The 16,508-nt window shown below is 32.6% G+C and overlaps 3 protein-coding genes across 6 annotated transcripts; 1 reads left to right on the forward strand and 2 right to left on the reverse strand.

The window, feature by feature from the left end:
- Positions 1–544: 544 nt before the first annotated feature.
- Positions 545–3,442, forward strand: LOC122578435 (endoglucanase 5). The gene is made up of 7 exons (XM_043750398.1): positions 545–742; positions 859–1,071; positions 1,204–1,404; positions 1,499–1,585; positions 1,670–1,958; positions 2,033–2,569; positions 3,150–3,442. Exons 1-7 carry the CDS (start codon positions 545–547, stop codon positions 3,440–3,442), a joined length of 1,818 nt encoding a protein of 605 aa, XP_043606333.1.
- A 101-nt stretch (positions 3,443–3,543) lies between these two features.
- On the reverse strand, positions 3,544–6,129 carry LOC122578433 (reticulon-like protein B8). Of its 3 annotated transcripts, none has more exons than XM_043750397.1 (6): positions 6,016–6,129; positions 5,014–5,196; positions 4,757–4,928; positions 4,176–4,308; positions 3,992–4,061; positions 3,544–3,866 (listed from the first exon to the last, which is right to left on the reverse strand). In XM_043750397.1, exons 2-6 carry the CDS (start codon positions 5,189–5,191, stop codon positions 3,703–3,705), a joined length of 717 nt encoding a protein of 238 aa, XP_043606332.1. In that variant the 5' UTR covers positions 5,192–5,196; positions 6,016–6,129; the 3' UTR covers positions 3,544–3,702. The 3 variants fall into 3 exon arrangements, with proteins under 3 accessions (XP_043606332.1, XP_043606331.1, XP_043606330.1); XM_043750396.1 differs by having other exon boundaries at positions 5,014–5,203; XM_043750395.1 differs by lacking the exon at positions 6,016–6,129 and adding an exon at positions 5,967–5,992 and having other exon boundaries at positions 5,014–5,203.
- A 988-nt stretch (positions 6,130–7,117) lies between these two features.
- On the reverse strand, positions 7,118–11,682 carry LOC122611185 (nucleolin 1). Of its 2 annotated transcripts, XM_043784163.1 has the most exons (18): positions 11,514–11,682; positions 11,383–11,425; positions 10,430–10,620; positions 10,196–10,276; positions 9,905–10,096; positions 9,682–9,783; positions 9,470–9,589; positions 9,328–9,369; positions 9,158–9,235; positions 8,869–9,057; positions 8,742–8,786; positions 8,578–8,660; positions 8,391–8,505; positions 8,221–8,309; positions 8,049–8,139; positions 7,864–7,955; positions 7,462–7,778; positions 7,118–7,364 (listed from the first exon to the last, which is right to left on the reverse strand). In XM_043784163.1, exons 1-18 carry the CDS (start codon positions 11,544–11,546, stop codon positions 7,339–7,341), a joined length of 1,929 nt encoding a protein of 642 aa, XP_043640098.1. In that variant the 5' UTR covers positions 11,547–11,682; the 3' UTR covers positions 7,118–7,338. The 2 variants fall into 2 exon arrangements, with proteins under 2 accessions (XP_043640098.1, XP_043640099.1); XM_043784164.1 differs by lacking the exon at positions 9,905–10,096 and having other exon boundaries at positions 11,514–11,681.
- Between the last annotated feature and the right edge of the window lie 4,826 nt (positions 11,683–16,508).

Raw genomic sequence — 16,508 nt, forward strand, 5'->3', positions numbered from 1 at the left:
CAGGTTAATTTAGTTTTTAGCATATGTAAATTAAATTAACTTATGTCTCATTTAATAACAATGAAGTTACATATTTGTCACTATCAATCTTTTAAAAATCACACCAAATTACCCATAATCTTAAAACCTCCTCAAGACGTGACAAGTATGTTTTGCACTAAAAAAAATTGTAAACAATTTAGTCAAACCTATCTGGGTATCTCTCTTTATATTATAAAAATAAAACATAAATGTATATATATATATATATATTCGTATGTAATATATAATAATAATAATTTAAATTCTAGTCAACCCAAGATAATTGTCTCATTGGCAATCATAAGAGAATGTACTAAACACAACGTGGGGAGCTCTAACATGGATTCTGTATCATCAACGTGAAGCCTACCATCTTTTCTTACATTTATTCTCATTTTCATCTTATCTCACTTATACATACACTATATATAATACGTTTCCATACATAAATCACACATCACTTCTTCTCTTCATCATCTTCATTCACCTCTATCTACTCGATTCTACGCGAATACCAATCATAATGGGGAACTCAAGACAAGTTTTGGTAACGTTCATCTTAGTTTTGACCTTCATCGATGCATCATTGGGGTTCGACTATGGGCAGGCCATGGATAAAAGTTTGTTATTTTTCGAGGCACAAAGGTCTGGAAAGTTACCCATGAATCAACGAGTGAAATGGCGCGGTGATTCCGGTCTCCATGATGGCTACCAGCAGAGAGTAAGTATCTCGTTATTCATTAACATATATCGTTCATCAATGATGGGAATGTTTAGGTGAATCTAAGCTATTTCAGTTAGATGCGGAGACCTAACCAGGTTGTTGTGGGAATACAGGTAAACTTGATCGGAGGGTATTATGATGCTGGTGACCATGTGAAGTTTGGGCTGCCAATGGCGTATAGTGTCACCATGCTGTCATGGGGTGCCATCGAGTACGGCAGAAGTATGATGGATCTTAACCAGATGGGGCATGTTTTGAATGCCATCAAATGGGGTACTGACTACTTCATAAAAGCTCATTCAGAACCCAATGTTCTTTGGGGACAGGTGAGCATTTGAGACACACCTACCAATTCAAAAAAACTACAATCTAATTATTTAACTGTTTTCCTTCCAACCTTAACTGAATAGTTAAGAAATAGAGTTTGGTCACCTAAATTGTGGAAACTTGTGATACAGGTTGGTGATGGGGACTCAGACCATTACTGTTGGGAACGAGCTGAAGACATGAGTACACCACGAACGGCTTATAAATTGGATACTGATCATCCGGGTTCAGACCTTGCTGGTGAAACCGCGGCTGCTATGGCAGCTGCTGCTATAGCATTTAGACCTTATAACTCTTCTTACTCTGATTTACTATTGGTTCATGCTAAACAGGTCAGGAAAAGAGTATTAAATCACTTTCTAGTTCCTAAGTGGCTTCTTTCGGGTTGTTGTGGTGTAACTTTTGGTTTTATTATGGCAACTACAGCTTTTTTGGTTTGCTGATCGATTTAGGGGACTGTTCACAGATTCAATCCCGAGTGCGAAAGAGTTCTATACATCATCTGGTTACTCAGTAAGTTCAAATTATTTTCTGTCTACTATGGTGGGTTTTACACGTTCATATTTCAGAAAGTAATGGGTTTGTACTGCTTTATAGGATGAACTATTGTGGGCTGCTACATGGTTGTACCGAGCAACGAAGGATGAGTCCTACTTGAAATATGTTGTGGATAATGCTGCATCTATGGGCGGTACTGGCTGGGCAGTGAAGGAATTCTCTTGGGATAACAAATACGCCGGAGTCCAGATCCTCTTGTCCAAGGTGTTAGTGGATGGAGACGGTGGTGCCTATACCGCAACACTGAAACAGTATCAGGCAAAAGCTGATTACTTTGCATGTGCTTGTCATCAAAAGAACGATGGCTACAACGCACCTATGACTCCTGGTTCGTTAATAGTCTATCTAAAAGGTTTCGTCTATCCATTAAAATCAAAAGTGTACTTATTTCTTTCAATACAGGGGGATTACTCTACATGCACGAGTGGAACAACATGCAATATGCAGCCTCGGCTGCATTCCTGCTGGCTGTCTATTCTGACTACCTCTCAGCAGCTAAGTCTGTCCTAACGTGTCCCGATGCTAAAATCCAACCTCATGACCTTCTTGTCTTCGCTAGATCTCAGGCTGATTATATCCTAGGGAAAAATCCAAAGTCAATGAGTTACATAGTCGGCTATGGTCAAAACTACCCGATTCATGTGCACCATAGGGGTGCATCCATTGCCTCTAAATTTGTACTTCACTCAACTGTGGGTTGTGTACAAGGGTTTGATGCATGGTACCGCCGCCCTGAGGCTAATCCAAACGTTATCCATGGTGGGCTTGTTGGTGGACCAGACAAAAATGATAATTTTGATGATGATCGGTCCAATTATGAACAAACAGAGCCTACACTTTCTGGGACTGCCCCTCTTATAGGACTCTTCTCTAAGCTACATAGCATTGATTCAAAGCCTGCAGCAGGACCAGCCCCAACAAAGGGACAAACCAATTCATGTAAGTAATATACGACCAAAGTGAACTATTGTGAGCATATGTATCTTATGTATTCTAACTTGAATGTGTAACTGACGCAGACTCGCATCCTAAGGTGCCAGCTAAACCATACGAAAAACCAGGTGAGTTTGGATAAATGTTGACATTAGAGGTGTCGATTCCTACCCTTGTACTCGTGAATAAGTTAACTTGGGTTGTGTTTTATCTCAAGCAGATCATGTAAGACATAGCTAATAGGGGATCTGTCAAACTATTTACATAGGATGAAAATGCCTGAAAGTCATCCAAAGTCAATTATCAGTGACCAACTCCAAAATATCAATGATAATATATTTTTTGTAATCAAGATTCAAGATTAACTCACTAAATAGTAAATATTTGTAAAAAGTAGCAAAATGGAAAGGAAAAAACACCTGTCAACCCAACCTGACACAGCCCATTCCAACCCATGCTACATTGCTACTTAAAAAAAAAAAAACTAAATTTGACCTGCTACCCGAGCCACCCATCTTGTATTGGGGTATTACCGAATTCTTTCAACATAATTGAAGGAAAACTTACTTGGGTCATGTTTTCTTAGCAGCAGCACCAGTGGAATTCTTTCACACGATAACAAATTCGTGGACGGTAGGGACAGTCGCATACTATAGGCACAAGGTGACAATCAAGAACCTCTCAGAAAAACCAATCACGGATTTAAAGTTGGACATTGAAAACCTATCAGGTTCGCTATGGGGATTATCACCAACTCAAAATAAGAACATATATGAGCTTCCAGAATGGGCTAAGGTAATCCAACCCGGGTCTGAGTGCAGTTTTGTGTATGTTCAAGGTGGCCCACAAGCAAAGGTCACAGTTCAATCCTACCACTGATCATCATAACACCAAGTCTAATACATATACATGTTCGATAACTGTAACCTATCAGGAATTTTTCTAATTTTGACATTTAATTATTGAAAAAATGTATCTAATTTGAGAAAATGAAAGGGCGTTTATATTCAAAGTTAGATATATCCAAGTTAATATTTTAGTATCACAATAGCAATAATTTATTACCAAATGGCAGATAAATACACCATTAACAGTCTACAATGGCAACTGTTAAACTTACATAACATTCTCGAACACAACTATGCATACTTCTTTCCTGTTGCTTTTGGAATTCGGCTTAGCACACTAGCATCCAGCTTACTATAGTTGTTCTGAAGCTTTCCCAGGACATTATACACCGCATTATCAATTTGGTCATCATACTTCTCGTACACAACAGGCAGAATGTGGGCAGCAACAAAACCTTATCAGAAACAAATACATAAACGTCAGATTGCATATTATAAATTCCAATTTTAGTATCTACGGCGTGGCCCAATAAACTAATACAGTGCAGTTAAACTGCCAAGCGCACTTTCAAAAACTTACCAATATAAATAACAGTCCAAAAGTTACACCAGGTTCCAATTATTGCAGCAGTTATCAAGCTCCCACAAACCTACACAGAATATAACTGGATAAATATATTGATAATAGACCGGCTTTACATCTCTTTTGAGTAATAAATGCTTAAAATGGCATCAGCCTACAAAATGCTTCAAATTAGACATACAATTGCCAGTTGCTTGATATCCCCTCTGGAACCCACACTCTGAAGGAAACCCAAAGCACGGTTAACTTCACCCCCTACTGTAGTAGCAATTCTCTCAAGTAACTCATCGGAGAGAACAAGACGAGGTGGAGACCTGCTTAGAAATCATAACTCTTAATAATGTACAGAATTCCACTGATAAATTTCAAATTAAGAACAAATAAAGAAAACATATTGTACGGAGTACAACAGTTGATCATCTCAACAATCATCCGCGATTTATATAGCCTAGTTTAATATATATAAAACTGAATAAAGTGATGTAGCTGAAATTATCTTTAAACTTTAAAGCATAAGCACATGACCGATAAATCTTTTCTACAAGTATGCAAATGATAAAGTATATAGTATCATAAAGTGACAGTTTATCTATGTTACCTAAACAGTTAAACTGCAAACAAAAGAGTGCCTCAACCCAAAACAACAAGCTTTTACCTTTAATGGTTCATTCATGCATTAAATTTCATTGTTTTTAACATAAACATATGTACTATGTTTGGTATTTAATTATTAAAAAAAATGAAGTATGAGAGAAAGAATACCCGCCCAGTAAATGTGCCCAAATAAACTGACCAATGATACATATAGTCAGACCAAAGCACACAAGAGGCAGAAAGTTGTAGTCCAGCCATTCGAAAAGCACCCAAACTGCGGTGGCCGCACCTAAGACACTTGCTGATATCTTTTTGTTCCTCCATAAGAGCACATCAGCAGCTACAAAATAAAGAGTGGAAATCGTAACTATAAAAAACAAACTGTCATCATTTTTACGTCAAAAAAGTGATGACATAATGCCTACATTTTCCACCCCCTAAAATATTGTGAATAGGCTTCTGTCTACCAAAGAGCTTATTGAACTGGGCACCAACTGATTTCTCCTCCACAGAGAAAGATCCGGAATTCTGCTTATGAATCTTATCAGAGAACGTATCCATGATGTTGTTCATCAGATTTTCAGGTGTTATTCCTTCAGGCATGGCTCCTGTTAGCTGGAACGATGAGTAATGCTACTATCAATTTGTGAGAAACATAAATATAAACTATACATTACATTACATAAAGATAAAATTGTCAAACTAAAACGAAGACTCGTTAAGAAAAAACGTAGAACCTTTTGTAGTTGTACTGTAAACTCACTCTGACTCTATACTAAAAGCATGTAACTTTTTACTTAGATAAATCATTTTATCAAGATGTTTGATAAAATGTTTATGGGACTGATTGGAAGATCTTATATCAAAGCGATCAGAAAATGTTAGGCCGTACCAACCTACTGTGCTTATATTTTTTATATGAAAAAAAAAAGAAAAAGAAATCCTCCTCTCATCATGTAAGCACTTAAATAGCCTATACCCAATTCACAAACACCCCCTAAAATGCTAGTACATAAGAAGAACAAATAAATAATTAACTTATAAAATCAAAGAAAAAATAATCATGTCCATCTAAACTATTAACTAATTAAATTTATAAAAAAAAAAAAAAAAATAGTTGAGTAATAAAATTAGGTCTTAAAACAAGGGCAAAAATAAAGATAAAGTAGTACAACTAGAAAGACTACTCATTAGTAGGTGTAGCATATCAACTTTAAGCAAATTTTATTATAAGTCAACTCCACATCAATTAAAATTACTACTACAATCTTTATTTTTAAAAAAAAAAAGGTCTTTCTTTACAGCAACTCTAAAAGAAACCACTAATTGTACTATTTAACTTAATTGAGAGATAATTAGTAATAAGTGTAGAAGTAACCGTTAACATATAGATACAGAAGTGAGTGTGTGTGAGAGAGAGAGATTACCAGATAGATACAGTGTGTATGTATGTTTGGTGAATCAGAAACTGTTTGTGGAGGAGAAAGAATGGAGCGATTTAAACAATGAATGAAGGTTTGGGGGATGGGTGGCTGCTGGCGCCATACGTTTTTGTTAAAACGACACGTTTTATTATTGTTGGTTTTACATTCATTGATTGATTTGATTTGATTTGATTTGATAGATAATGGACCAACAATAAGACCCCCATGCGTTTGTTTGTTTACGGTTACAGCCTTTAATTTTGACCCAATACAACTAAATTCGCGTTTGATTTTAACATGTTTTGTGTTAGCGTTGGTATTTGGAAAAATTGGCGTAATAAAAATTCGGTGTTTTAACAAGATATATGATAAAAATTTGTCATATCGTTTAACTTGTCGATACCCGTTAAAAAACCTCGTAACACACGAATTTGATCGGTTAAAACCCCGTTACCCATTAAGAAACATGTTAGGACACAAACGTTAAGACTTGCTACCTTTGAAATATATGTTAACAGATATTTTTTAATAGATTTAACCCTATTAAAATCGTGGCATGTTCGTGTTTAAAGTATAAACACGATTAGTTATCATGTCGTGTTTACGTTTTACCTAAACTGGTTAATATTTTATTTTAAGGATTTTGAATGTAATTAGTCCATGTCTATAGTTAGACGTATAGGGGTTTAACCATAAATTATGCTACCAAACCATCATCTATACGCCAAATATAAGTTTAAAAAAAATGAAGTGTTATAACGTTTGTTTATAATAATACCTTTATCTTCATATCCAATCAAATTAAATATGGTTACCACGTTTTGTTTTTATTTATCTAAATTATATTTGATTTAACTATTATTTAGATTAACGTATGAAAATAATATATTACAAATATTGATTTGAACACCCGAACATGTTCATTTGTTATATAAAACAGAGTAACAGACTATATAGATACAAGGTGTAAAAAACCATGACATCAGTAATAATTAGTACTAGAAAACACATGTAGTCTGTTACTCTGTTTTTTTAAAATAAAAGATCCGACAAAAATGGTCATAAAATTAACAGACTATTTTAAAAAAGTTTGGGAAAGACAAGGTTGAAACCAGAACCAAATATGTATTCAGTTTTAACTTCAAACAAAGCACGTAAGTTAACCAAAAATATTACATAAACATATGTCAAACTAACTTCGAAAAGGTAGTCTAAACTACTAAACATAAATATCTCATCACATTTATCATCCAATTCAAGACAAAGAACCGATAAATTTAACAATCTGGAAAGGGTGAAAACAACAGGCTACAAAAATTCTCATCCTTAATCATCGAAAGTTGTCTTCTTTCCTGCAAACAAATCAAAGAAGATAAACCACCATTGATCAGTAAATGAACAACTTGGGAAGAAAAAAAAAAGCCAACTAAATAAGAAAAACCATCATACCTGTACCAGGGGTTGCCATGCTTGGTCTGCTAGGCCCACGGCCTCTTCCACCATCTCTGCCACCAAACCTACCTCTTCCGCCACTCCTGCCACCACCATCTCTGCCACCAAACCTGCCTCTTCCGCCACTCCTACCTCCATCTCTGTCACCAAATCTACCTCTACCACCGCTCCGACCACCACCACGGTTAGATCCTGCACTATCGCCTCTTGGTTTAGCTTCCTCAACAGTAATCGTGCCTCCTCCAACATCAGTTCCAGAGAGTTCAAGGGCTTTATTAAAGGCAGCCTTGTCAGCAAAATCTAAGAAGGCAACCCTGAAGAAATTTTATCATGAAAAAAGTTAGACAGCATGTATTAGAAGGTTTAGGAACCCAATTATCTGTAGTACAAAACCCCTACCCTTTAGGAGCCCCAGACTCGTAATCCTTGGGAATAGACAGCCTTGAAATTTCTCCACATTGCCCAAAGTGATTCTCGAGGGTCGCCCTAAGCTGGCAACAGATAAAAGAAGTTAGACATTTTCTATGGAACACCTCCACATAAACATAATATATTACAGCATAGTCTCAGTTGGGTGAACATACATTGTCAAAATCATCATCGGCACCAAATCCCCTTACAAACACAGATAAAGATTGACCCTGGCCACCACTCTTTTGGAAAGACCTCTCATTTCTACAATGAAAACATGAAATATCAAATCAAAAGTTCTTTCAAATAATAATGTAGAATATGCAGACCTCAAAAAAAACATACCCGGTCCCAGGAGTAAATGCACCTCTTTCTTTTGCCAAATCAAGTCTAACCTCACGACCGAGCAGTTCTTGACCACTAAGTTTAAGAGCCTTCAAATGGACAATCATGCTAATTATATCCAAAATTTCTCTAGGAAACCCATAAAGAGAAGTTCAAAACAAGAATTATACCTCTTGGGCAGCATCAGGGGTGGCAAATTCAACATGACCATAACCTGCAAAGCGATCATCTCTCATAGCAAAACGAACCTCAACAACTTCACCAGCCTCTTTAAAGAAATTAACTCTGCATCGTAACTAGTAGTGAGGAACTAGCAGAATCAAAAAGAAGCAAAACTCAATTAGAAGAAACACATACACATCATTTTCTTCGATAGAGAAACTTAGGTTGCCCATAAACAATGTTTTGGATCCAGTAGCAGGGGTTGCTGGAGTTTGAGGCTGCAAAATTTCACCATTCATTACTAATGCAATGAAATACCACATATAAAACAAAAATGGATATGAACATAGAGCACTAACCGCTTTCTTCGCTGATGGAGCATCAACCATTTCCACATCAGTACCCTGTAAATAGTTGCAATTAGACACCACAACCCAAAGCAAGATTAGTAAATGTACATAGATAAAAGCAGAAAACAATGCTCACATTTTTCTTTGCAGTTTTAGGTTCGTCCTCCTCGGAACTATCATCCTCATCATCATCAGATTCTTCAGAGCTATTAGCTTTCTTGGGAGCTGCCTTCTTTACAGCTGGCTTTGCAGGCTCATCATCACTTTCCTCGGACTCAGAATCACTGCTCTCTTCAACTTTAGCAGCTGGTTTAACAGCAGCTGGCTACAATATATTCACAAAAGCATTTTAGTTGGACGACTATATAAAATAATCAATCAAAAGACATCCTAGCATGACAAATACTGAGTATCTGCAAGGCTACCTTGGCCTTTTTCTGCTGAGGCTCTTCCTCATCAGATGAGCTATCTTCATCAGAGCTTTCTTCTGATGACGATTCCTTCTGCAAAAAGCATTAATGTCAGTTCAGAACAAAAAATCTGGTGTGCTTCTATACGACAGCAACTAAACATAAAACCACGTGCATTTAAATACCTTGGCTGCAACAGCGGGTTTCTTTGCAGGAGCTGCTTTGACCTGAATACACCAAGCAAACATAATTATTCAAAAGACAAAGTTAAAAGGGGAAAGGCAACAAGATTCAACGTGCATAGTCAAGAAAGTAATTTCAACATACATCGTCATCAGATGAATCGCTTTCTTCAGAGCTGTCGTCAGAACTCTCTGCCTTCTTTGCTGGAGCAGCTACTGATCCATTTTTCGAGGGAGCAGGCTTTGCTGCAGGCTTGGCTTCCTCCTGTATATTTACATTGCAAAAGTTTATGAATAACTCAACATGATTAACATAACAAAAAACTAGAAAAATAACTAGATTAAAATTACACTTACTTCATCTGAACTATCGGAGTCGGATTCATCACTCGAATCATCTTTCTTTTTAGCTGGTGCAGCGGCAATTTTGGCTGCAGCCACTGGCTTCTTTGGTTCCTCCTACATAAATGCAGACATGTTTAGAACAAAGCAAACAATCTACACAAGTAGCATACTTCAAGAACCAAACTAAACCAAACTGCATACAGGAGCCACAAACTAGCTAAACACTCCAACTCACTTCATCTGAGGAATCAGTATCATCTGAAGAATCAGATTCTTCAGAACTTTCCACGCTAGGTTTCTTATTTTTGTCAGTAAAGACAACCTGTTTGCTAGCAGGTTCATCATCTGATGATTCAGTGTCATCTGAACTACTAGCAGGTTTATTTTTTGGTGTTGGAACAGACTGTTTCTTAGTAGGTTTGGGTTCCTGCAAACATGTTAAAAAGGGGTTTGCAAAAAATAACTCATTACAACTGTGCTAACACATAGAAACAAAAAACAAAACTTCAATGTGACAGAAACTTACTTCATCAGAAGAAGAGTCAGAGTCATCACTGCTGGAATCTTTCACTGGTTTCTTAGCTGGGGCTGGTTTCTTGGCCACAACCTGTAATTTCAAAATGTTAAAAATCACTAGATATCGTTTTTAAAAAAATGTCTAAAGCATGTTTGATCAAATTTGGCCCATGCTTTTTCAATTAGGGCTTCTGAATGAAAATGTCATGTGAATGTAAAAACTATACATACAATATATATATACCTTCTGTTCCTCCTCAGATTCAGAACTGCTGTCATCCTCGGAACTGCTTTCCTGTTTCTTAACAATCTTCTTCTGTGTCTTTGTCTCAACCTTCTTTTTCTCGACAGCCTGAGCAACACCACCATTGACTACCTTCTGCTTCTTGCTACTCACTACTTCCTTCTCAATAATCTCCTCCGCATCTCTCTTGCCTATACATATATTAAACAAGCATTCAATAAATTTCAAAAAGCACAAAATACTAAAAAAACTATACTTGCGTATTCAACAGTCAAATACTTCCACAAAATATCAAAACCAACTAAAAACACTTCAATATCAACCTCTTAACTCAAATAGATACATAATTCAAAACGTAAAATTCAACAAACTAAATAAACAAACAAGTAACATGCATACATACACACAAAAAAGCCAAAAACTGTATAAAATCCAATAACTGTATAGAAAGATTAATTTTGTAGTTACTTGCTGAAATATGTTAAGTAAAAAAAACAAGTACTGGAAGCCTAACAAAATCATGAAAACAAATAGACATGCTACAAAACAAATCCAATTATATACATACCGATGTATCAAGAGCATACTAATATATAAACAAAAAAAATTACACTTACACACATTCATAACAAACATCAATAGCATACCCAATATAAATGTTGTCTATTTCATTGAAAAAATGTATTACTAACTAATAAAACTAAAAAAAACATGAAAAATACTATAAACTATGATAAAAACACATTAAAAATAAATACATACATACATATATACGCACAACAATCATCAATAACATACTTTCAGAAAAAGTAAACAATAAAAATCATGCCTTTTAGCTTTCTTTCAACATAATACAACACAAATTCAAAAAACTTTCATTCTGTCTATTAAAAAAAAGGCCATAAATAAAATTAACATATAAGAAGACAAAAAAAAAGATAAAAAGATTCTACCTTTTTTCCCTGATTTGATCGGCTTAGCCTCAACAACATCAGCCTGAACCAAAACACAAAACATATATAAACATCTATACATATATAGATATAGATGAAAAAGGAATGAAAATTTGTGAGAGCAATAGTACCTTGGAAGCAGACTTCTTAACTTTAGTACCCATAATAATAAGAGATGTAAAAAAAAATTAGGGTTTATGGAATAAAGGAGGCTGGGAATTAGGTGTAGCTGCGGTGGGGGAAGAGAGCAACTACAAAAACCCTTATATTGAAATAAAAATTAGGGTTTTAGAAAAGGGGTGAGGGTGGCAGAATGGTAAGATAGTGTCTATATATAATGAAAAATACATGTGAGGTTAGAGATATTTTTAGTTTGTTTAACGCCGTTAGTTTTAGGTTTTTCCTTGTTTGACTGAGGTCTTTTCCGTTAGTTATTAGACAGAGAAAAAAATGTATGCTATCGAATTATGTTTGATACTTTGATTGTTTGTTAAATAAAAGTAACCGTATGATAAGTATTTTTCTTTTCTTTACGGCCGTAAACATCTATATCTATACTACTATATAAAAATTATAAGTTTACAATAAGTTTACAAAAATGGGACATACGAATTGACCAAAATACCTTTAATGAATTAAATCACCATCAACTCTTAATATTAAATTACATATTAGTCCATTATATTATAAAAAAAATTTACTAACCCATTTAAATCAGATACTTTTACCTACACCAATAGATGTCGCCACCACCGTCATCGTCGACTCGCCGCCGCATTGCGCGGGTATCATGCTCGTAAAAGAAAAGAAAAAGTATGATATCGAGTTATGTTTGTTAAAAATAAAAGTAAATGTATGATAAGTATTTTTTTAACGAAAACTTTAGGATATACTAAATACATATGTATAATACACAGGCTTACGATCTGTTAATATTATTATGATTTAAAATTTAACTTATCATTTTTAATATTAAAAATTGATCTTTATATTAAAACTTTGAGTTGATATTGAAATATATATATTTTTTAAATTCATAGAAACTGTTTACGGTGATATGTTTAACGATATTTGAATATTACAAAATTATAATATGTCCATCGAAGTTTTATATTGTGACATATCTACCAATATATATATAACAAGGTCCTAAATTCTTTTATGGATAAATAAGGACTGTTAGATGAGTTCCAACTTTTGATTACAACCCTTATATCTAAATAATAATACCATTACCAAATTTAATATCAAGTAAACACAACATTAGTCCATATAATTTAAATAATTTACACTTTTTTGTTTTCCATCACTAATTTACACTTTCCACCATTAATATTCAATCACTAATATTAAGAAAACATAATATTAGTCCTTGTATTTTAAATAATTAGATATTGTATATTTAATAAAGTATATATATACGTAGGAAGTCACAGATCGATCGATCAGTGTAATGTGTAAACATAATAAACTAATATATATATATGGGGGACAACCACATACTCACTTTTCCATATATATATATATATATATATATTCATGCATTTATGAGTTCATATTGTAACTGTACTATTAAGTTATCAAATTGTTTACAATTATATTATACACATTAAAGTCTTTTAGATTATCTGTTTATTATTTAACCAATATAGATAACTATTAATATATTAATTAAAGGAAAAACATGTCATTCACTATATATATTAAATTCTAGATTAAACCCTTTAACCCCGTGTACCGAATTGGTACCTACGAAACCTCAATGTTGAGTTTTTTTGCATCGATGATTAACTATAATTATCAGTCTTATCCATGGTAAGAATTAAATATGCGTCCCTCAAGTTAACAGACTCTCAATGATGTCATGGTGGACAACCCACCTAAATGAGTTGGTTTGAAATTAAATCATTATAGTAAATAAAGTGTTTTGTTTATATTTACTTTTATATCGTCATTATACAAATATATAACAACCATATTATAAAAACCAACTACACTAAAGAGCAATTTTGAATATTACTATCTTCACCAGTATTAGATGTATTTAACATTACATTGTCATTATACAAAAATTTATATATCTTACTAGCCATATTTGATGCAAATAAAACTTTAAATAACAATACAATTGTATTTTAACATTTTATCTATAATTAATAATTATGTTATTCTTAAAACTTATTATGTTTATCTCGCGTATTTATATTGTCTCGCGTAATATGCGGGAAAATATAATTTAACTTTTATATATACAAAAATACGATTTTCTTAAATAATTATTAATCAATTGAAATATTTTATTTCAGTTAATCAACATTTGCTTATGTTGTTGATCCTATCAAATTGAAAAACTTATTACTTGACACTTTTTAATAAGTTATTTATTATATGTTTTTCTTAATAAATTTAAATGTTGAATCTCTTATAAGATTATATTGAACTTTCAAATCTTGATTATTGTATTATAATTTGCTTTTACATAAGTGATGTTAATTAAAGTACATATTAAAAGTTTAAGATGTTAATTTCCTAAATATTTTACTTTTTTAAATTTCTTACATAAACCCAATATTTGTTTCAAATGTTATTAATATATAAGTACATAATCCAAAACTTTTAATATATTAATGTAAAATTAATTTTAAAAATTCAAAGGTTAACTATAAACACAAAAAGTAAACTTTCAAAAGGTGAGCAATTGACAAGATCTTAAACCTTTGGGAAATCTATCAGGGTATAAATTACATTTTCAAAATTTGTAGGAGTGGATAATTAAGAGGGTTTTCGATATTACTGGGTTTCATTCCAAACATACGTAGTTTAAATGCTAACTACTTTTGTTTTGTTAAATTTTATTTATATGTGTATTTATATAAACATTAAACTACGTGAAAATTATAAAAAATGACTAATATAGTTACACTAATTAAAGAGAAGTCAAATTCATATAGAGCTCTTATTTATATTCCGCTAAACAAATCTATTTATATTGAATTTCAAACTATCATTTGATACAATAATTTGAAAGTGTTACTAATTGTTTATACAAACATACATTAACTTTGATCGTAAATGCGATAGTCTTCAATGAAAATTTGCTTATATGCATATTAACTCATTACTGCACGATACTAATTAATTTACATCTTTGGCATCATGATACTAATTAATCTATTTTCAACATCTTTTTTTTGTAGTTGTCAATGTATGATATTGTGAAACGTTAACTTGTCACTAATTAAATACGTTATCTCGCGTATTACGCGGGACAATAATCTAGTTTATTGATATTTAAACATTGAAATAACCATATTTTTATATGAAACATATCTTAAATATTTTAATTTAAATATGGCAATGTTTTCTATAAATATCAAATTTTTACATGTCTTACTTTTTTAATATGTGTCATGATTATAAAAAAAAAAAAACTTCAAAAGGATAATTATACAATTATTTTTAAAATCTAAAATACATTTACATTAAATGTTATTTAGTTTTAGTTAATAAATTTTGTATTTATTTGATATAACATATTATTAGGATGTGTATTAGTTATTATTTTTTCGAATATATATATTTATTATATTGGAATTGTTGTTTAAAAATGTGTAAATTTGTGATGAAAAACCGAAAAGTGTAAATTAGAATCAAAATTGAAAAAAATAAATAGTCAACTTGAGAAAATTGAAAGTTGTGATTGGTCAATATATAAGTTATTAGAGCAATTATGTTTATATATATATATAAGAAAATGATTAGTGTGACTAAAAATATGCCTAAAAAATAGATCAACCCATGTGGCAAGATCAAAGGTAGTACTGATGAAAGATAATTAGTGATCGTGTTGTCACGTTGCTTATGAAATCAGTTAGTAGATAGATCTAGTTAGTAATTCCGAATAATTAATCGAAAAGAGAGTTTTTTATTTTAAAATAATAATATTAAGAGTCGTCTACCTCGAATCCACTCGACAACAGTTTTGGTCGCACCTGGTGAGATTTGGATATTGGTCCTATCATTTTGTTATTAAAGCCATGAAACAATAACATAATTTTCTCTCCGTAAATGGTTGCACCATCTATTTTTGTATCAACGTAGGTATCCAACAAATTTTCAAATTATGTATGCAAACGGTACTTAGGTGACATGTTGACCCTCACCCCGACAAAATACGTCTTAGACTCTTATTTGACAAATTTTCAACAACCACTCATTTTTTAACAACTTTATCTCTAATTTTTGTGTCTAACACTTATTTTATAACAAACATTAAACTCTTTAGATCGCATAAAATATATTATCATCTTAATCATATGTTAGTAATCTATATATACTTTAGATCACATAAAATATATCATCATCTTATTCATGATTGACCTTTTTAATTGATGTTTGGAAACACATGTATTTGTTGATTCGAATAACTTCCAACCTATTTAACATCAATATAGATAGTTAACTGAGGTTATTAATTACCAAAAAGTGGATTATTGAGTTCGACTTTCTCATACATACAAGGGTTGGAGGTACCATTTGTATAACAGGTTCAATTGACACCCCTAATTTGTTTAATACCAATAGTTAACAATTGTGTCATATGATTAGAATAACTCTTCTCACTATTAGAACTTAACACACTAGTTTTCGCATAATGTTTATAATTGCTTTTATATATGGGTTTTAATCTTTTGCTTTTAGTACCCTTTGATGTTGTAGTCAAAGTGTAATTGACGGAGTTTTAGAAAATAAACGAATGTAGCAAATTTCGATATGGATGACATAGGTGGACTTCTTGTAGCACTTCATACAATCAAATATTTAGAAACTAAATTTCGATTTTGAAGCCAACAAGTCGATGATTTGGAGGAAGATATTGTTGTACATTAAAAACATAATTTGTTTCCTATTCATATATAAAATAAAGGGATTAGTTTACTCGAATGTAAGAAACTTTTAACGAATGTCTATAGTAGGAAATAATTAAAGTTGTGTGTATTATATGTAAACAACTTTGAAATAATGTTTATTGTATGTAAGAATTTCGTTTCAACCAATTAAAATCTGACAAGTGCCACCTGTATATGGTTGCCACATATGTTTTCTTACATATAATAAACATTTTT

Source organism: Erigeron canadensis, chromosome 8 (genome assembly GCF_010389155.1).
Source record: "Erigeron canadensis isolate Cc75 chromosome 8, C_canadensis_v1, whole genome shotgun sequence".
NCBI lineage: Eukaryota > Viridiplantae > Streptophyta > Magnoliopsida > Asterales > Asteraceae > Erigeron > Erigeron canadensis.